This window comes from Typopeltis vanoorti, chromosome 9 (assembly GCF_054136105.1).
Source record: "Typopeltis vanoorti isolate ZY-2024b chromosome 9, IOZ_Tvanoo_1.0, whole genome shotgun sequence".
In the NCBI taxonomy this organism is placed as follows: domain Eukaryota; kingdom Metazoa; phylum Arthropoda; class Arachnida; order Uropygi; family Thelyphonidae; genus Typopeltis; species Typopeltis vanoorti.
In genome coordinates, this window is record NC_143557.1 from 90,059,237 (window position 1) to 90,082,079 (window position 22,843).

The 22,843-nt window shown below is 36.4% G+C and overlaps 1 protein-coding gene across 7 annotated transcripts in view; it reads left to right on the forward strand.

Annotated features, from left to right (window-relative positions):
* LOC150103239 (adenylate cyclase type 2-like) overlaps positions 1-22,843 on the forward strand; it is a 457,038-nt gene that overhangs the window by 76,866 nt on the left and 357,329 nt on the right. For all 7 annotated transcript variants that reach the window (XM_090397822.1, XM_090397825.1, XM_090397827.1 and 4 more), the window contains exon 4: positions 21,083-21,448. In XM_090397822.1, the coding sequence (XP_090253948.1) occupies positions 21,083-21,448 (366 nt within the window). The remainder of the gene's footprint in view (positions 1-21,082; positions 21,449-22,843) is intronic.

Below are 22,843 nucleotides of genomic sequence, written 5' to 3' on the forward strand. Positions count from 1 at the left end.
CACTTCTACCTTAGTAGAACCTTGTGTGGGACCATGCACAAATAAGTCTCATTGTCCAGTTCCCCATTCTCATATTTGCCCACATTACTCTACTTGAGACTGACTGCCATTCAAGAAGATTAACCTCGTATTTTGTGTTGAATACTATGGCTACTCCTTCTTTTCCTTGATTGTCATTGCCTGAATATAACATTTTGTATTTATTGCTCAGAAAGATCTCACCAGTTTTGGTCTTTTTTGTTTCAGTCACCCCTATTATGTCGATCTGGTACTTATCTAATTCCTCAGCTAGCTCCATTTCTTTGCCATTCAGGCTTCTTACGTTGATAGTACCGATCTTTAACTCTGGTGATGTTGAGTTGGGGTTTGTTTTCAGATTTGTTCCAGTAGCTGACTTTTCGCTGTTCGCCCTGGTTCCCTGGCGAAAATAACGGGGGCCTTGTTTAACCGGGCGACGCCCCAGCCGGCATGAAATTTTTTCATGTTGTACCATCATTTTTTATTTTGGTTTAACCAATAAGAATACAATTTGGTCGGCTAAATCCCAAATTGCCAGCCCATCCTTGTTCGTTCAGTATCAAAGTAGATATCCAACAGGGTGCACCACGAGAAGGTGAGGATTGGACATTAGGTCAGAAGCCCTGGTCGGTTTTCCGCATTCCTTTAAAGGCTATGTGGAGGTCTCCTCTCAGTTATACAGCTTTGACCCTTAAGCACCCCGAGGCATGATCTACCCTTCACAAAACCATATTGTCCCCTATACAATATCCCATTTTCATCTATCCAATCCCGTATTCTTTTCTTGACTAATTTCTCTAAGAACTTGACAATGATTCCTGATATGCTAATCGGTCAATAATTTACAACAGCAGTCTTGGAACCACCTTTATGCAGTGGAACTATTTTCCCCTCTTTCCACCCTCTCGGGACTAACCCAGACCAGAGACTTAAATTAAACACGATGGTCAAAGGTACTGACAATTCTTTAGCTGCTTCTCATACAACACTAGCTGGTATACCATCCAATCCCACAGATGTATTGACATTGAGGTTATGCAATAGACTACTCACCTCCACTTCATTCACCACAATTCCCGTATAATCTACTGGTACATTCGTTTCTGCAATGTCACCACCTGGATGATATATTCTTGCAAAGTGCTCACTCAGTAACTCAACTATATCAACTGATTCAGTTACCTCCCTACCATCGGCATTCTTTAAAATCATTCTGCCATGTACATTTTTCCTTTTACTTGCTACATATATAAAAAACTGTATGGCCAATGTTCTTTCGTAATCCTTTTTTGCTTTTCTTACCACACTCGTTACCCTTCTGGCCTGCACTTTATACCGTTCGTGTGCCTGCTGGTCACCTTTCTCCTTAAATTCCCTCCATAGTTGTTTCTTTTTTTGCAGCTCAAGCTTAATGGTGTTATTCATCCATTTAACCCGTAGTTGATTTATTATTCGGACTCTAGGTATACAGTCAGCCATTGCTTCATGCAAACACTTCTTAACTACCTCCCATGCACCATCGACTTCTAGTCCTTGCAGTTGTACATGCCATGGCACTGAACCAATCAAACTCCTAAGCTTGTCATACTTTCCAGCCCGATAATTTCACATGTACCCTGTCTTAATTGAAAATTCTACACCTTTAGCCACCTCCCAAGTCAAGACCCTATGATCACTCTCACCGATTGGTGGCAATGTGGTCATATTTGTTCCAGCCAAATCTTCAGATGTAATTACTAGGTCAAGCACTCTCTGACCCCTATTATTTTCCATTACATGCTGTCGCAGATAATGGAATTAATTATCCCTTAATAACCACATAAAATCCAATTCCTTCCTCCCGTGTGTCCTCTCCTCACTCCAATCAGTATGACCATCATTGAAATCTCCCATAATAATCACCCTCCTTCCACTCATTTCTTCTATTTGCTTGTGCATACTGTCACCACCATCTTTTCCATCACCTGGTCTATAGCAGCACCCAATTGTATATTTAGTTCTGCTAGCCACAATCTTACACCAAATTGCCTCAAATGTGCTCTTTTCTCTATCCTGCAATTCAACTTCTATTCTCCTTGGCTGTAGCTCATCAGCTATCATCAACAATACTCCTCCCCCCATTTTATTCTCCCTGTCATTCCTGAACACACTATATCCATCACATTCAATCCCACTAGCTATATCATCTACAGTCAGCCATGTTTCACTAATACCAATAACCTATAACACACTATATCCATCACATTCAATCCCACTAGCTATATCATCTACAGTCAGCCATGTTTCACTAATACCAATAACCTGTGGTCTGGAAGTGCCAACCATGGCCAAAAACTCTTCCTTCTTGTTCCTAATACTCCTAGCATTAGTGTACATGAATTTAAGACCCCCATTAGCCCCAACCCTACCTTGATGCCTTATATTAACTATCCCACTTTGATTTGTTGTCCTTATTTGCTCGGGCATATTATATTTATTCTTACATTCAACTGCCTCCCTAAGGACTGTATATCTACTCTCCCCCTCTCAATAAATCTAGTTTCCCTGAATTTGCACATCCACCACATTCAGCAACACTTTCTCAAGTCTTCTTACACTGTAACCATTCAAATGCAAGCCATCCATCTTATATAGATCCTTTCGCCCATCGAACTCACTCCACACTTCCACAAATTCCACACCACTCGTCATACATAACCCATGCATAAAGTCATTCGCAATTATGGCCCTCCTTTTAAACATTTCACTGTCATACCGTGGCAAAAGACTAATCATTCTAACTCTCTCACTCTTTTCTTTTGCTACCTCAAACAATTCATTCAGGTCTTCTATCATTTCCAATTTTGTCTCCTTTCAAATCATTCATACCTGCCACAACAATCATTTCTTTCACCCTTTCCTTTTACTCTCTCATAGACTCAGTTACATCCTTTATGGTCGCACCAGGTTGGTACGATTTTGTCAAATCCTCTACTATCACACCCCGTACTAACGAGTCTCCATACAGCACTCTCTCCTTCATTTTGTTCATGTTCACACTTATACGTCTATTTTTCCTGTCATACTTTTTATTATTGGCTGGTTCATTCAGTCGACTTTTGCTCATACGCTCTAGCTGCAGTTTCGCCCTTTGTATCGCACTATTCAACAACGCGATCTCACTCATTGCATCTATCTCATCTTTTTTATTCTCAGTAAAACCATTAATACTATCATTCACACTTTCTACATTCACACTCTCACAATTCTCTGGTACAACCTCGCCGTTTCTTGTTATATCCCTATTTTCTTCATTCTGAAGTTTGACAAAAATATCACACTCATGATCCGAAATACTCTTCAATTTCTCATTCTCCCTACATTTTCTACACACATTCACTCCTTTATTATCATCTAACCACACTCCGCCCACACTCCGCAAAGCGTACATTTCGCAGCTAGTACAATGAATCATCTCTTTTATACTACCGTTTCTTTGATAAAGATGGCGAACCATCATTACTGGCCGCCATTTTCCTTCATACTGGAGCCATACTTACTTGCAACCTATTTTATCAAATTATAAGTTATAACACACCAAAAACACACAAAAAGATGCACTAAGAGACGCAAGGCAAACAAAACTACTCAATATTAAATAAATTTATCAACGATAACTGAAAATAATACTTATCTTATCCGGAGCTTTCACGAACACTACACACTACGAATCCCTCTAGCAGCGACAGCACCAATAAAATATGTTATAAAGACACACAAAATACTCTAAAAACACGAAAATCGTTCTAATATACTATAAAACCAATTTTCTAAGGAAAAACACACACAAAAAACACCAAAAATCACCAATTTTACACGAGCGCTAAATTACACTGACCACTCACCATATAACCTCGAACCCAAGATATATATATATATCTTGGGTTCGATTATATATATATATATATATAATGTTAAAGATGCCAAGCTATTTTAAACCTGGTTTTACTCCATTTTCCAAGTAAGCAAACAGACAAATAAGTCAAGTTTGCGCCTGCATGTATTGCAAGTCTAGGTGACCCGTAAAGTAGTACAAGTCTAGGCAACTCATGGTAAAGGTGGAATAAGCTCGCTCTGATCACTATTCTTAATATTTACCCTTAATGCAAAGCCCATCTCCTTCAGGAGATGTATGATGCTATGCATTAAAGGCATGGGGCCACTACCCAGACTGGTTTCGACCTTTATTGAGGTCTCATCAGTGGGAGCCAGGCTTAGAAATACCAAAGTTAAGTAATACAGAGCTTATAAGTATTTTACTTATAAGTATTTTACCAAAACAAGTTACCATAAGGTGCTTTGACCTTATTAAATGAAAATCTCAGGATGAGAGATAGATGTAGAAAGTTTTTTACCTTGGGTATAATATATGTTAAAGATGCTAAGCTATAAAGGGTAAATATTAAGAATAGTGATCAGAGCTTATTACACCTTTACCACAAGTTGCCTAGACTTGTACTACTTTATGGGTCATCTAGACTTACAATACATGCAGGTGCAAACTTGGCTTATTTGCCTGTTTGCTTACTTGGGAAATGGAGTAAAACCAGGTTTAAAATAGCTTGGCATCTTTAACATATATTATACTCAAGGTAAAAACTTTCTACATATATATATATATATATAATACATATAATGTAGAAAGTTTTTTACCTTTATGTATATACTATGTTAATGATACCGAGCAATTTTCTAAGCTAGGTTTTAATCCTTTTTTCCCAAGTAAGCAAACAGGTAAGTCAAGTTTGCGCCTGCACGTAGTACAAATTTAAGGCAACTCGCAGAAAAGGTGGAGTGAACTCCGATAACTTTCCTTAGTATTTTCCCCTAATGCAAAGCACATCTGCTTGAGGTGATGTATGATGCTATGCATTAAAAGCAAGGGCCACTACCCAGACAGGTTTCGACCTTTATTGAGGTCTCGTCAGTGGGAGGCAGACCTAAAAATGCCAAGGTTGAAGTAATGCAGAGCTTACAAATTTTACCTAAACGAGTTGCCACAAGGTGCTTTGACCTTATTAAATAAAAATCTCAGGATGAGAGTAAGATGTAGAAAGTTTTTTACCTTGGGTATATACTGTGTTAAAGATACCAAGCAATTTTATAAACTAGGTTTTAATCCTTTTTCCCAAGTAAGCAAACAGACAAGTTAGTCAAGTTTGTGCCTGCGCATTGTGCAGGCGCAAACTTGCCTTACTCTAATCTGACTTAAACTAATCTTACTCTCATTCTGATATTTTTATTTAATAAGGTCAAAGCACCTTGTGGTCACTTGTTTAGGTAAAATTTATATGCCCTGCATTACTTCAACCTTGGCATTTTTAGGTCTAGCTCCCACTGACGAGACCTCAATAAAGGTCGAAACCGGTCTGGGTAGTGGCCCTTGCCTTTAATGCATAGCATCATACATATCCACGAGGGGATGTGCTTTGCATTAGGGGAAAATACTAAGGAAAATGATCGGAGCTTACTCCACCTTTACCACGAGTTGCCTTAGACTTGCACTATGTGCAGGTGCAAACTTGACTTACTTGTCTGTTTGCTTACTTGGGAAAAAGTATTAAAACCTAGCTTATAAAATTATTTGATATCTTTAACACAATACATATGATCTGTATGCATAATGGTGAAGCCTCCATAGCTCAGTCAGTATAGACGAAGCCCTTTGATCAGAAAAACCTGGGTTCAATTCCCATCAGCGATGTGAGGAACCTTTATGTGGTCTCTTTTGACTAAAGGTAAGTTAACTGCTCTTATACAGAAGTGGAAGGTTTTTTTTGTCCTGGTAACTTGGGTTTTTCATTCCTCAAAAGAGGCAATATGGTCCCTTGAACTCCCCCCCCCCTCCCCACACACACAAGGCTACAGTCAAAAAATATACTATGGCAAGGAAAGTAATGGGAAACCACCTTGCCCATAATCATCTCCTTGGTATGGAAGCATATAGCTACTCCCACCAGCCATATGGCTGAGGGAATAGAATAGGATATATATATATATATATATATATATGATCAAATAAATTTAATGACTAGAAGCTGAGAGATACCAAAATAGAAAAAATATTATTTATTATTTGAATGCACAACTAGTTTTGTTTTCTTAGAAAACTTCATTGAGTGCATAACATGAAAAGAGAAGTACAAAAATATACATTACAACAGATAGTAAATACCTTTGGTGTTACTCCTCGCAACCAAATTCATTGAATTTCTCTCCAGATCTCTATACTTAGTCAATTTTTCATGCACTTTTTTCTTCTACTCTACTCTGCTATCCTCTGCTATTGCCTTGTCAATAAATTACACATTCAATTAGTGATGTCTGGCATGTCAATAAACAATGTCGTTCAACTAGTGATGTCTGGCATGTTATGTTCCAGATCAGGGATCAACAAACTTTTTCTGAGAAGGGCTGGATATTAAATATGTTATGCCTTCACAGACCACAGCATAAAATGAAGGATATCATGTACTTATATGTAAGATAGAAGTCAAAATTTACATGATTTATTTATTTTTTTTTTTTTGTAAAGAAATATGTGTGTAGAAACATATTTTGGGAAATTAGTGAGAAATATTGAATTCTTTTTATGAGAAAAATGGGAATAGAGTGACTGATGCAGAGGATATAGTGGAATTGTTCAATGAACACTTTATTGGTGTATTTCATCCTGGAGGAGTAAATTTTAATACTAGAGGGATAGGGCAGGTTCGAGGTTTAGAGGTGCAGGAGGAGAGCGTGTTCCAAATACTGAGTAATCTGGATGTTAGCAAAGCTGTGGGACTGGATATTGGGTATTTCACCATGAGTTTTGAGAGAATGTGCTAAAGAATTGGCAGCTCGTTTGACCTAGCTTTTCAGTGAAAGTCTGGCTACTGGAAAGGTACCCAGGTAATGGAAGGAAGGTTAGATAGTGCCATTGAACAAGGGCAGTAGCAAACTGGAAGTGTCTAATTATAGGCCAGTTTGTGTGTCATCAATAGTTGTTAAGATCTTGGAGAAATTAGTTAGGGATCGTATACAGCATTGGGCAGATGAGGGTAATGTTATTTGTGAGAGTCAAAATAGATTTGTTAAGGGGCACTATTTCTTTACTAATATGATTGCCTTTTGTAATAACATGACAAGAGCAGATGATTAGGGAAAGGCATATACTGCCATTTTTTTTTTGGATTTTGCAAAGGCATTTGACAGGGTGGTACAATGATAAGCTGATATTTAAGTTGCAGCACATGGGTTTGGATGTCAGGTTGGTCAACTGGATTCAGGATTGGCTGTCCAATAGGTATCAGAGAGGTGTGTACGGTGGCACAGTTTCAAGGAGGCAGAGGGTTACAAGTGGGTCCCACAGGGCTCAGTACTGGGACCTATATTGTTTAACCTTTATATCAATGACATTGTCAGTGGATTGCAAGGGGATATTCAGTTGTTTGCAGATGATGTGAAGCTGGGAAGGGTTATTAGTAATAGTGCAGATGTGGTAACCCTGCAAGAGGATTTGAATAAGCTACACAGATGGGCAAATGAATGGAGGGGGTGTCGGTTTAATGCAGCAAAATGTAAGGTCTTGAGGTTTGGGACACATCGATGGGATGCTGCATACTCTATTGGAGGTGCTATACTGGAGGAAGTAGGGGAGACAAGAGATCTTGGGTTGATTGATAGAAACCTGAAATTCAGGGGGCATATTGCAAAGGTGGTGAAGGTAACACAGAGGATTGCTGCAATAATAAGGACACTGACCTGCAGAGATAAAACAGTTATCAGTCCATTGTATAAGACACTGATCAGACCACACTTGGACTATTGTTCTCAGATTTGGTCCCCAGGATTTGAAGGGGATAAATTAACTGTGGAAAGGATACAAAGGTGGATAACAAAGATGGTTTCAGGACTGTACAATGTTAGTTATGTGGATCAGCTGAGGTGGACTGCTGAGTTTGGTGGATAAAAGAAGGAGAGTGATATGATTGAGACTTTTAAAGTGTTGAGAGGTGGTTACAGGGTTAACACTGGGGAGTTCTTTCGCTTGGTTGACAGTGGGAAGGAGTGATGACAAGGAGCCATTCCTAGAAGTTACGAAAGGAAACTGTGAGCAAGAGTGTTAGGAGTGGTTTCTTTGCATGGCGGGTGGTTGAACTATGGAATGCATTGCCTGATAGAGTGGTGAGAGTGAAAACGGTCAACAAGTTTAAGGAGTGGTATGATAGACTTTGTGTTTCCTAGGAGGGACCTCCTGCGATGAGTCTTTTGACACCTGGGAGGCCTAAATAAGAATAATAATAATAATTGCACTTAATTAAGGTTCAGAGTTAGTATTCTGAATCATCAAAATGAATTACAGATGCTTATTCATCAGACAAGGGTGATCTTAACAAGATTTTATACATTTTATCTTAGAAAATGCCGTTTCCAAACTACCAAATTTGAATATATATAAATATGTACTGGTATTCACCACATAACTTCATGATACATGTGATTAAGAAACAAAGAAATTCTAGATGCGTGGTATACAAAACACTGTCAAGTTACCACCGTGATCAGCATCAGTGGTAGTGTGGGCAGCAACAGTGCAGCATACAGTCACAGCATGTGGTAAGAATGTTGCAATAGACAATTTGCAAATGAATAGGCATGGCTGCATCACTTTAACATGTCTCTATAAATACTGAAACAGTATTTTAAATTAAGGGGATATTAAATCCCACATTGTTTCAAAACCGAATAAGAAACTCAAAGATCGGAATCAAAGAGTTTCATGCCGAATATAGTAAACTATAAAAGTATTGGCAACTACTAGCGTAAGCTAAAGCACGTAGTACAAAGTATGTAGTACAAACTAGGGCAACTCATACAAAGGTGGATAAGGCTCTGATCACTATTCTTAGTATTTCCCATAATGTAAAACCCATCTCCTAGGAGATGTATGACGTTATACATCAGTGAGTAGGTAGACCAAATTAATACCAAGGGTATAGCGAAAAGAACTTATATACTTTGCTATATGAGTTGTCAAAAAGGTGCACCCATTAAATTACTTAAATATAAAGAGCCAATAGGCTTCACTTCGGCAATGTAACGTTATCTAAATTAAGGGGATATTAAATCCCACATTGTTTCAAAACCGAATAAGAAACTCAAAGATCGGAATCAAAGAGTTTCATCCCGAATATAGTAAACTATAAAAGTAACAGTAGTTTCATGATTCTGTCACAAAACTAATTTAAAACACCATCCTTTGCTCATGTGCTATACCATAATTGGTGGCAGGCTGGATTAGGCCTACAGGCCATAGTTTGCTGACCTCTGTTCCAGATGTCTATTCCTCTGAATTTTAAAGTCACAAAATATGTTTGCATTTTCACTTGTGTGTGCCTGAGGAGTTTTGTGAGTTGGGCATATACAAGCTCCAGTGTGTACAGCTTTTGTCATCTGATCATTGCCTTTGTTTATAGTTTGTATGATCAATGTTGCTGCAAAAACTAATCAGATGGTTCTCTGTCTCTTCTTTATCTCTACATAGTCAGCATTTGTTATTATTATTTCAAATTTTGCCTTGATTGCATTTGTTTATAGTGCTTGTTCTTGAACAGTAAGTATCAGACCTTCTGACTCTTTCTTCTTGGTGCCCTGCTGAAGCCATTGCAAAGTTAAGTGACTGTAAACTTTCTCTTCAGTGTCTTTTCAAATATTCACCATGGTGGGCTTCATTTTTCTAACCTTATAGTCTTCTTTCCATTTCTTTCTGCTTAGACTGCTTTTTTTTTGAATCTGTTATATTCACTACTTTTTTATGAGCTATAATGATTACCTTGCTTTTTCTTTTTCTACTGTTTGCTTCACTTGTAAAAGTTCATGTCCCCTACTTTTCCTAACTATGTATAATCAATTTGCATCATTGTATGGATGTAAGGTGTGATTCATTATCATCAATCTTCTTATTTTATGATCAAGTGCATCCAAATTGATTTGTTGTCAGTCAGTTATCTTTGCCTTGAATATCTGATTACAGGAATGTCCTCTGTATTGATTGTTGCTATAGTGTTGTCTGCATTCAGACAACTCTCCTTGCCTTCTAACACACTGGTATCTACAAATTGTCATTCACCTCTTTCCAAAGCACTTCTCCACTGCTGCTGAATTCTGAGGTCAAAACCGTGAGGTCAAAAACTTATGTGTCCCATCACTTTGGAAGGAGAATAAGTTAAAAAAAAAAAAAGTTCAGAGATGTTGGAAGGATTATGTGAATTTCTGGTAGAGGAATTCTGAGTATTTTGAGAATTTTATTGTGCAGATTTGTATTACGTGATTATTAATAGTAAATAATTCAGGATTTCTTCCAGCTTAATCAGCGGAATTAGTAAAGGAAGTCAGTTTGTGGTCATCAAAGTCCCCAAGGAATACTGCCAAACTGTTTAATATTTTGACTGCAGAAAATCCAGTTTCAAAGAAATAATGAAACAGGTCTGAGAGTGGTTAGTAGAATTTCGAAAATGATAAAAATAGCAAATGCAACAGCAAGAGATAAAAAAGAGGGGATTGTAGGTTTAACATTCTTTGACATTAAATACTAGAGTTGACAAATGCATGGTACTTCTTTTTTGATGGAAGAAATCATCTAGTGTCATTCAAATAGTCGAGACTGTCAGTTGATGTCCCATAATGAATCATTGGTTAGGTTTAAAGATAATAAGTGAGTGGTGCACGTTGTTTATGTTCATATTAATGCCATGAATGCTAGTGAAGTTGATATGAAAAAAAAGTAAAGTTTTATTTTGTACATGTTATGTTTTTTATATGTATAATACATGCTTTTATGGCACTTTTTGCATGTATTATATGTGCTTTTGTGGCATTTTTTTATTAACGATTTTGTGGTTCTTAGTTGTTTTTTGTGAGAGTTTTTTTTTTTCCTCATCTGTATTTTTTTATGGTGACTTTCATGGCCAATGGGAAAAAAAAAGTTAAATGAAGACTATAAACATGCAGTGTAAATTGAAAGACTTGTGAACATGTCATTCATATAATGAAAACCCCCTCTCTTATCTTTTATCTTCAGCTGTGCTCCCTACATACCATCATACTTTGACACTTTGCACTAAGCACTCTTCAGAGAGAAAATAGCAATAGTATTATTTGCTAAGGTTTGGAAGCCTCTTAATTTGTCACCATTGTCCTGTGTACTATCCTTATATGAGGATACAACTGTGAAAGCAGTATCCTCATATTTTTATTATTATTATCTCACAACCCCATGGAATCACAGACTCATCTAGGAGACCCCTTATGTCATACATGCAAACATTATACTGCATCTTAATCACATTCAAATTTTCTGCAGACACTACACTCTCAAGCAATGTATTCCAATCATTCGCAACTCTCCATTCAAAAAAACCTGTTTCTCACTCCCCTGCTCACACCCTCTTTGTAAAGCTACCAGAAATGACCTCTTGTTCTCCACCCATCTCTCATCATTTTATGAAAAAAAGCTCTTCAACATTAATCCTTTAACAACCCCTTATTATCTTGTATCTCTATCATATTACTATATGATAGAGATATTACTATCTTACATCTCTATCATATTGCTCCTCTTCCTCTTATCCAGTAGACTCTGCAAATTGAATCATCTCAACCTTTCTTCATATTCAATATTCTAGAGATCAGAAACTATTTTAGTCAATTGCCTCTGAATCCTCTTGAACATCTCTTCATCCTTTTGAAAACCAATTTGTTTTCAAAATTCCTTTTGAAATTTCTTTTCTGATTCCTTTTGAAAACCACTATACCCCAAGATCTCTTATGATTTTAAAACCTTGCATTTCACAACATTGAACTTGTATCCACACTCCCATGCCCATTCACTCAATCTATTCAAGTCATTTTGTAAGGCAACAGCATCTACTCTACTCCTCATAGTTCATCCCAACTTTGCATCATTTGCAAACAACTGAATATCCCCATTCAAATTTTTCCACATATCATTAACATACAGGTTAAACAGCAGTGGCCTAAAAACAGACCCCAGAGGCACACCACTAGTGGTGTGCCTCTTCTTGGATATTGCTCTCCCATACACACCTTTTTGATACCTAACAGACAGCTAATCTCCAATCAAGTGTACTGTTTAATATCCAATCCCATATGCTCTAGTTTGACTATCAACTTGTGATACAGTAATCTATCAAAAGCCTTTGCAAAGTCTAAGTATACTGCTGTGTATCCATCGCCTGCATCCAAAGCTGCTGCTGCTGCTGTCACCTTATTGTAATAAGTAAGTAGATTACTAAACATCAGCTTCCTTTAGCAAATCCATGCTGTCTATCAAAGATAATACCATTATCATCAACCCACTTCTAGATCCTGATTCTCACCAGTCTTTCCAACACTTTAACCACAACACCTGACACACAGATTGGTCTATAATTTGATGCTTTATGTCTGTCATCTCTTTGATGAAGTGGTAGAATCTTGCCTTCTTTACACTCCTTTGGAACTTGATCCAATATAAGACTCATATTAAACAAATATGTTAAGGCAGATGCCAACTTGATTTAACATTCCTTCAAAATACGTGGTGATATATTATCAAGTACCACAGCCTTATTAACATCAAATTTGCTCATTTCTCCACATATCTCTTGCTCACTCACAGTCAGTCTGTCCTCCATCAACTGCTCTCAAACTCCTCATGATTTCACATTCACAAGAATGCAAGACCTTCATGAATTGCTCATTAAATATCTCAATTTTATCCTCTGCAGAAGATGTTCTTATACCATTTTCTCCAATCAATGTTCATCCTTCCATTTTCATTATTATTTTTTTTTTTTTTTGCTGGCTACATATTGAAAGAACTCCCTAGGATTCTTTTTGACTTCATTAACTAACTGCTGTTCATACTTCACTTTTGCTACCTTTACCAACCAATTACATTCCTTTCCTCTTTTTTGCAATCCTCGTGGAATTGATTATTACCACTCCTCTTATGCTGCCCCTATAATGCCTTCTTTTTCTGTATTGCATACTTAATCTCTTCATTCATCCATCCATTCCACATCTATCTTATTTAATCTTCTGACCTTGAGAATACATTTTAGACATTGCTTCTGCTAGATAGTTCTTGAATATCACTCAAGCAGTATTGATCTCCTTTTCACCCAACTCCTCATTTCTTGCTACAGCTGCAGATTGTCCCCTGAGCTTCTCATAATTACTAGCTTTGTAGTTCCACATATCCTTTCCTCACAGAAGTCCTCCAATGGCTGGCAACCAGCCATGTAATCACTTCATGGTCACTCTCACCAACTGGAGGGAGATTTGACATCTCATTTATAATAAGTTTTATACCTCATTTTACTAACTAGAGATCTACTTGGTATTTCATCCAGCTAGGGAAGGTATATGTTTGCAATTAGCAATACTTGCTATGTCCACCAGAGTCATGTTTATGGAAACAGGTCACATTATAAAAAGGAGAAAGGAAGTTAGCCACATTGTGACTTTTTTGGGAAAGGTTGTATATTGCATTTTACCAGGCCCATTCTTCCTCCTGTTCATTCAACATGCTTTGTTGTTCTGAAGTATCACATTGCTACAAAATACATCTGTCTTCATGAAAAAAAAAATTTCTCGGTTCACCTCGTGCTACCTTTACTGAAGGTTTACCTTCAGTAAGACGAGGTGAATTGAGTTGTTTTTTCCTCCCTATTCAGAGTCTTAGGCAAATCAGATCTCTCTCTCTCTCTCTCTCTCTTCTTTTTATCCTAAATCACACTAATCTTCCAAGTCATAAAAGCATAAGGACTAGATTTTTTGCTTGGACAGTGGTGAATGAGTAAAAGTGGTGTGTCCATGGTCCTGATTGCTTCATCAGTGAATGAGAAGTGTGCAGCTTCATGGAGATGGAATAATAGTAGTAGTAATAATAATAATAATAACATGAAACTTAGTAGTCTTTTTCATCTAAAGACATTTATTCTCGCCTTTTTATTTTCTCAGACATTTATTCTTTTTTTCTACACAGCTGCTTGTTATAGCAGCTATTTAGAAATTCCCATGTTAAAATCTTTATTTTGTGTTTGGGATAATGCACCAAAATCTAAGAATTCTTGATAATGTCCATACGATGCCAGTTTCATTGATTTATGATCTTTCACTCTCTAATAAACTTGTTCCAACTGCTGTATCACAGTTGTTCCTACCTTATACTTATTTTTTAGGTATTTTCACAAGTGCTGTCACTAAGCTGGAGTTTGTCATTTCTTCATTTTACTCTGCCTATAACAATACGTATGACAGTTGGTCAACATTTCTCAGTTCCATGCAGACTATGTGTGTGTATTGGGGGGGGAATTGATATCTAAAAAAAATTTATATTTGTAAATTGTTAATTTCTTTCATTTATTTCTTCAAGTTCTGATTTAAAAGAAAATATATAAATTCACTACTTTGGAAATACACAAATAAATATTGTTAAGTTACATTTTTTTATTGTTGTATTGTAATTTTGTACCTCTGAAAAGTCGTTAAGTCTATACAAATCACAAATCTGTCTAACTTTTGAATACTCTACTGGTCTTTGTTCTCTGTTCTCACATTTGGGGTGGTGCCCAAGAGTTCCATTAAAATTATGGAAAAATACAGAAGTGACCACTTAGGTTGATTAATAGCCTATCTCTTATCAATTCACTCCACTCTCTCTTTCACACTGATGTTCATTTTCTGCTGTTGTACATTTTTCTACAAATATTTCCATGAGCATTCTTCATTAGAATTGCCATAAGTAATCCCCCCCCCCACCCACCACTCATCTAAGTTAATATGTGTACATCCACTATTTAACACCCTGTCATAGTTCCACTCCAGCCTCACACAACAAATTTTTTCTCATCTTCATTCATTTCTTCTTGCTGTTGTTTTTTGGAATAGCTTCTTTCTTATGCATTTCTTAAAGGTACAATCCAATAGATCTTCAAATCCAACAGTAACTAGTTTCTTTTCTTTTCCTTTCTTTTTTATTCTTATCACCTTCCTTCCCATCCATATTGCACTATAGTTCAGGCAACCTCTCACTGGAGGGATCCTAGACTCAACTCCTACATAAACCACTCTTTGTCCATCAGCCACCCTCTAATCCAAATCACCAGATTTATATCCATTCCCATTTCCTTCAGTTTATGCAATAGAGTTCAATACAAAATCTTATCAAATACTTTTGTAAAGTCTAGCAATATCACTGAATAGTCATTTCCCTTATTCAACTCCAATGTCACTTGATTATAAAAAGTAAGCAAATTACTAAGGCAAGATCCACCCTTCACAAAACCATGTTATCCCTTATAGAGTATCTTATTCCTATCCATCCAGTCTTGAATTCTGCCTTTCACCAATTTCTCCAATGCTTTTATTATTATTATTATATGACACCTCCAGGGAGTCCAAGGACTTATTGAGGGAGGGCACTACTCTACAACTCTGTCTACTCTACAGCTCATTCTAACCGCAACTACACCAATGCCATCTACCACCCACCACCACAAAAAAAAAAAAAGAAACTAGTTACTTTTGGATTTGAAGATCTATTAGATTGTACCTTTAAGAAATGCATAAGAAAGAAGCTGTTCCAAAAAACAACAGCAGAAGAAATGAATGAAGATGAGAAAAAATTTGTTGTGTAAGGCTGGAGTGGAACTATGACAGGATATTAAATAGTTGAGGATAGCATATCCGCTCTCCAGCCAAAGGGCTGCGGGTTCGAATCCTGCCGTGGGCATGGATGTTTATGATTGTCTGTGGAAATACCAGTGGTGTTGCTGCTAGATGACGTTGGTGATTGAATAGTGGAGATGGAGCTGTAAAGCAGGTGCCCTCCCTTGATGAGTCCTTGGACTCCCTGGAGGTGTCGAATAATAATAATAATACTTTAACCACCATGTTGACTGGTATAATTTTCTACTTCTGCCTTGAAGCCTCCTTTATGTGGTGGGACCATTTTGCTTTCCACTCCATTGGCAGTACTGAAGCTTAAATTAAACAGTTTGTTAGAGGAGCTAATAATTCCCTTGCACATTCTCATAATATAGGCCGATATGGCATCTAATCCCATGCCTGTGTTCACATTGAGATTCTCTAATATTTTAGGCACTTCTGTTTCTTCAACCTCTATTCGCCCCTTTGTATCACCACCTGGACAGCACACTCACCCCTGCAAAATGCTCACTCAGTAATTAAACTATTTGGTTTGCTCATGTTACCTTCTCACCATCAGCAATTTTTAAAGTCATCCTTCTATAGTCATTCCTTCTTTTACTTGCCACATAATGAAAGAACACTTTAGGATTTCTTTTGGCCTCATTATCTAGTTTTTTTCTCATAATTAGCTTTGGCCTTCCATACATATCACCCTTCTTGCCTGTACCTTGTACTACTTATGGGCATGCTGATTCTTATGCTATTGCACTGCTGAAAGCTGACTCCTTAGCTTGTCATAATCACCTAATTTGTAAATCTACATATACCCGTTCTTAACAGAAAAGTCTGCATGTTTGGCAATCTACCAGGTCAACACTACTTGATAACTTTCCCAAAGTGGAGGGAGCATAGCTAGATTGATTGCTATTAAGTTTTCTGATGCTATAACCCTGCACTTTCAAACCTTATATCCTTTCTCTTACATATACCTCAGGTAATTATTTCTCAGCAGGTATATAAATGAGTTGAGAGTTGATGTTGAGAGTTTGCAGGATGATTTAAATAAGCTCGTAAAATGGACAAAAGGAAATGGATGTCAGTTCAATGTGGAAAAGTGTAAAGTTATGCATTTTGGGTTAAAAGATTACCAGCTGTGTACTACATAGATGGAACGGTACTCCAAGAGATTGATGAGACTAGGGACTTAGGGGTGTTGGTAGATAGGGAGATGAAGTTCAGGGGACACATTGCTAAGGTGTCCAAGATTGCACATAGGATTACTTGGTTATTGAGGAACACACTAACATCCAGAGATAAAGAGGTTCTTATTCCCCTTTATAAAGCGTTGATACTTCCACATTTGGATTACTGTGCTCAGGTCTGATCATCTGGATTCCTTGGAGATGAGGAGGTTGTGGAGAGGATTCAGAAGAGAGTGACTAAGTTGGTGAGTGATGTAAAAAATGCTCCCTACATTGATAGATTGAGATGTGGATTGCAGAGGTTGGTTGATAGGTGGAAAAGAGGTGATATGATAGAAATACTTAAATTACTAAAAGGTTTTATAAGGTTGATGCAAGGGAAATGTTTCAGCTGTGTGATAGTAATGGAAGAACAAGAGGTCATCCCTGGAAATTAAGGAAAAGTGTGGTTAACAAGGGTGTGAGAACGAGGTTTTTTTTCACCTGGAGGGTGGTGAATGAGTGGAATGCATTGCCTGTCTCAGTTGTGAGTTCTTCGTCTGTAAATGAATTCAAGAACAGATATTATAGATATTGTTTTGATAGTTTGGGTCTCCCGCGATGAGTCTACTGACTCCATGGAGATACCCCTAATAATTATAATAATAATAATAATAGTAATAAATTCCATTTCCTTCCCTCCCTATTACAATTACTTCTCCCAGTCTAGTCTCCATAACAATTGCTTGATCTGCACTCATCATGCTAATTTGCTAATGTATGTTGTGTATATTCTCCCACATGCCCCCTGGATTATAGCAGCAACCAGTTACATATTTCATATCATATCATATAGCCTCAAATGAACTGTCCTCTGCATCCTTGTCTTGCTGATATACTTGTACTCTTTTTGGTTTCAATTTATTTGCTATCATTAGCAAAACTCCTTTCTTCATCCTGTTCCTTCTGTTCTCTCTGAAGATATCATGCTACTGTATATCCTTTATTCTAGTAGCAAGGCTTATATGTTGGTCATACATAGCTGGTAATTAGTTTACGGAATTAACAACGCATATAAAGTATATATTTTTTCTTGCTTTCTTCCTCATTTGCTTTTGTTAGTGCCTGCGTGCACATACCATATCTTTATCCTGAAGATGGCAGCGTGATGTTGCCGAAATACAGAAGTTATTTATTAAAGTTATCTTTAATTAATATGCTTTATATGCGTTGTTAATTCCGTAAACTAATTACCAGTTATGTATATCCTTTATATTCTATTCCTATATCATCCTCAGTCAACTAAGTCTCACTAATGCTTATAACTTTGGCCAATTTGAGCTAACCAGTGCCCCTCACCTCCCTTTTTTTTTTTTTTTTTTGAATACTTCTGGCATTAACTGTAATATCCCCTTAATCCCAGAACCTCCTTTGTGTTGCGAGTCCACTAAAGTTAAGAACCTGGGGCGCTACGTTTGGCATCATGTGATCACTTTCCCATTTACTATCCTCTAAATTGCCTTAACCTGCTCACCTGCATCTTTCCTAAACATTCAAGTCCCTGACTGCATTTCCAAACTCTCACTGAGCAACGCTTTTTCAAGACTCCTGACATCAAATCCATTCAAATGCAAGCCATCCACCTTGTATAAATCCTTCTTTCCATCAAACCCACTCTACACATCCACAAACTCCACACTATTCATCCTGCACAATTTGCTTCATTTGCGGTCATCGCTTTCCATCTCAGCCCATCTCTATCACACATGGCAACAGACTCATAACTTTTTCATTCTGCTTTTTGCATGCACCAGCACCTCTTTCATATCTTCTCACATACTACACATACCATGAGAGGATCCTAGACCATACATGCTTCCTGACCACACCCTTGGTCTGTTTCCAGGGATCCTATTCCTACCTGCTTAATCATTTATACTAGCCAAAATAAGCATTTCTTTCATCTTCACTCTCTGCATCCTTACATCATCACTAACATCTTTAATCTCATCATACAAATAAATAAGGGATCATATAGTGTGGATAGATGTTAGTGAGATTTTGAAACTTATGGCAGGTGGGAATAGGATCCCTGGAAACTGACCGAGGGTGTGGTCAGGAGGCATGTATGGTCTAGGATCCTCTCATGGTATGTGAAGCTGTGAGTGGATCTTCAGTTAATATATTCAGAGAGATACAAAAGACTTAAATGGAAGACAAACCAACTTTTATCATTTAAAATGAAAATTTGATCAAATTTTTTCTTTTAAGGTTACACAGTGATCAGCACTCATATTTGTAAATTTAGGGACACAAAAACACACGTGTTGAACAGATTATTTTATTAATTACTAATAAAATAAAACTTGATGTTTCAACCCCTATATCGAGGTCATCATCGGAAGAATACAACTGTATAAGGAACCAAGCCATATGCTCATTTATCCTTTTTCCTAGCCTGACCTCTAGTGATAAAAAAAAAAAAAAATAATAATAATAATAAAAATAAAATAAAATAAAATAAATTAAAAAAAAAAAATATATATATATATATATTTTTTTTTATATTTTTGTATTTATATATATTATAAATAAATAAATACAACTACAATAAACTGCTAAAGTCCTCATGTATTAATATTCTTCTGGATAACAATCAGAAGAATTAATATTCTTCTGGATAGTTCTGATTGTTATAAAATGATTTCTTTCAGTTGCTGTTGAATGTTCCAAACACTTCACCAGGTTGTCTTCTTGTAGTTTTCTAAGGCTAGTTTAGGTTGTTATACAGGTTGTAGATGGGTCTTCCACATTCTTGAAATCGTTAGGCCATCATTTTTGTTGAGATTTGGGTTGTGTTTGAGCATTTCACATGACTTTAAATTTTCTCTCAAACCAGGTTTTGGTGCGGTGTAGGGACGTGGTATTTTTCCAGTCAGTTCTGTGGTATGTTTGGAGTGCGTGTTTAGAAAGGCTGGTTTTACCAGAATGGAGATATTTAATGTGTCGTTTGTGTTCATCTTGTCTGATTGGGATAGTTCGCCTGTTTCCCCTATGTATGGTATGTTACGTATGCATTGTATTTTGTTTACCCCTGGGTATGCTAGGTGTGGAAGAGGATCTTTAGAAGAACTGAGTAGGTGTCTTAACTTAATTGGGGGTTTAAAGGTGGTTTTAATGTTGTATTTGCGAAGTGTTCTGTCTATTTTTTCACAAATGCCTCTAACATAAGGAATGGCAATAGCATTCTTGAAATCTTTTTTGTTCTTATTGGTATCTTTATGGAGGATCTTGTGAATAGTTTTTTTACTGTATCCATTTTTGATAAATGTTTGGTTGATGATCTTGTATTCCTGGTTTAGAGCCTGTTCATTAGAACAAATAGTTAGGGCTCTGTGTTTAAGGGTGCTTATGACACCTAGTTTTTGTGTTGGGTGGTGGTAAAAATTTTTGTGTATGTATTGGCCTGTGTGCGTAGGTTTGCGGTAAACTGAGAAGGAGAGACAGCCAGAGGGAAGACGTGTGATAAGTGTGTCTAGGAAAGGAAGAGAGTTGTTTTTTCCATTTCCATGGTGAATTGGATACATTTGCGTTGTTTGTTTAGGTGGCTAAGGAATGTATTTAGAGCTTCGTGGCCGTGGGGCCAAATGACAAAATTTTGATCAAATTTGATTTTAAATAGTATGTTACCTGCACTCTAAGTAGTTATCAGTAATACCATGTTTTCCTGTGCAAAAATTTGAACCCTCAACAACCTGTTACTTCTGTAACAGCCATGCCTGAAGAAACTATTTTAAGAATTCTTGGAATGAGTGTTAAGTGAACGTTTTAAAAACATTACTAATATATTTAAAATAAGCTTATTTACTTAACAAACACAATCACAACCACCACTACAACAACAACAAAAAAAAACCCATCAAGCATGGTCCAACTTAGACTTTATTGACAATATTCGTTTTACTATTTTTACTTTTTTAAAAATAATATTTAATTTAAAATTGCTGATTAATATGCTAGATATAAAAATAAATTAAAGATACCAAGAAATTGTATGGATGCTAGATATAAAACTTTTTAATTCATTTATTTTATTTTATTATTTTTTTTAAATAAATAATTTTAACTTTTTTTGTGCTTAGAATGAAAAAGTGGCTAGAATACCACTTGTAATCCATGGGTTGTGTCTAATCATCAATTTTACACTGTTTGTGGTATCCTACAATGAGAGATGGTTCAAGTCAGATAAAGTAAGAATCACCGTGTCTTCTTTTATGGTGCTTATTATGATAATCAGCGTGCATGGAAGTGTACTCAGCGAGATTATGCTTTATTCTGAAGTTTACAATATAAGGCATAGTTATTATGTTCTTCTTGCTATATATGTATTACTGCCTTTTCCAAAGAAATATCAATGTGCAATTGCAGGAATTCTGATCACTTTCTTAGAGTTGCTTTTTTCATCATTTACATACATAACTACAACGGAAACTAGTCTTGAGCTTTTGGTAAGTAGTTTTTACTTTTATTTTATTTTCTATACCATTATATATATGCAGTATATATATATACATATCAGTGGTGTCACATGTCGATTTTGATTGGGTGTGCTGTCGTGGCTTATGCAACCCGCGCTACAAAATTAACGTTAGTCTGACTGTATGATTGCATTTTTATTAATGTATGAAAGTTTTATTGATGAATTAAATAAAATAAATATACATATCTTAATTATCCAAACAAAACAAATTAAAATTGAATAAGTAAGTAAAAATTATTGAAATAAAATAAATGCTTGAAAAAACCAACAAATAGTGGCAGAATGTTCATTCCACGAACATTCTGCTGCTACAATAAAGAATGATGAGTAATAAAAGACGGGTGAAGTGAACAACAATATGGTTTTATTGCTTCCGCCTTCCCTTGCTGTTTTGTCAGATTTGAAGTAAACATGTGTTATCTGCATTTCAACCAGTTGCTTGATGTTTATTGATTTTTATTATTGAAGGTTTTCGTCCTTCAACCAAGGCTCAGTATAGCTTCAGAAGTGCTAAGTAATACTTGGACAGTGTGTCGTGAGTATTTATATATTTTTCAGAAACGTTTTTTTAATAATGGAAAAGTGGCTTAGAACTAGGACATTGAAAAGAAAAGCAAATGAAACAGGTGGTGCTAACCCTAAATGCAATACACGTGTTGTAACAGCAAGTAAATCTGATACTATTAAAGTAGAAGAAACAAGCAGTTCAAAAAAAAAATACAGTAGTAAATATAACAGTTCATATTTGGAATTCGGGTTTACTTGATGTGGAATGAAAGTGAACAGAAACCTCAGTGTGTTTTGTGTTATGACATATTGTCAAACAAGTGCATGTAACCTGCGAAACTTCGATGACATTTAGAAACTAAATATGGTGATGTGAAAAATAAGACAATTGAATTTTTTCAGCAACGCTTAGGGACATTAAATCATGAGAAAGATATAGTTTTGGCCATGGGTTCCATTAATAGCAAGGCACTGGAAGCATCCTATCTCTTAAGTTTGCTCATAATGAAAAGGGAAACCATTCTATTGGGGAAAATTTACTACTTCCAGCTATAAAAGATGTGGTAAAAATTATGTTTGGCAACAAGTTACTAAAAGATGTTGATTTGATTCCGCTTTCAAATGACACTGTTGCTCGCAGAATTAATGATATGGCAGGTGACGTAGAATCTCAATTAATCGAAAGAGTTAAGAAGAGCCTTATTATACATTACAAATACCGTATTTAGTCAAATATAACTTGCGTTTTTTTCCCTAAAATTAAAGTGAAAAAATCTTGGTGCTAGATATATGCAGGGATTTTTGGAAACCTAAGTGTCTCAGAGAAAATCTAAACTGATGTTTATAATTAAATCCT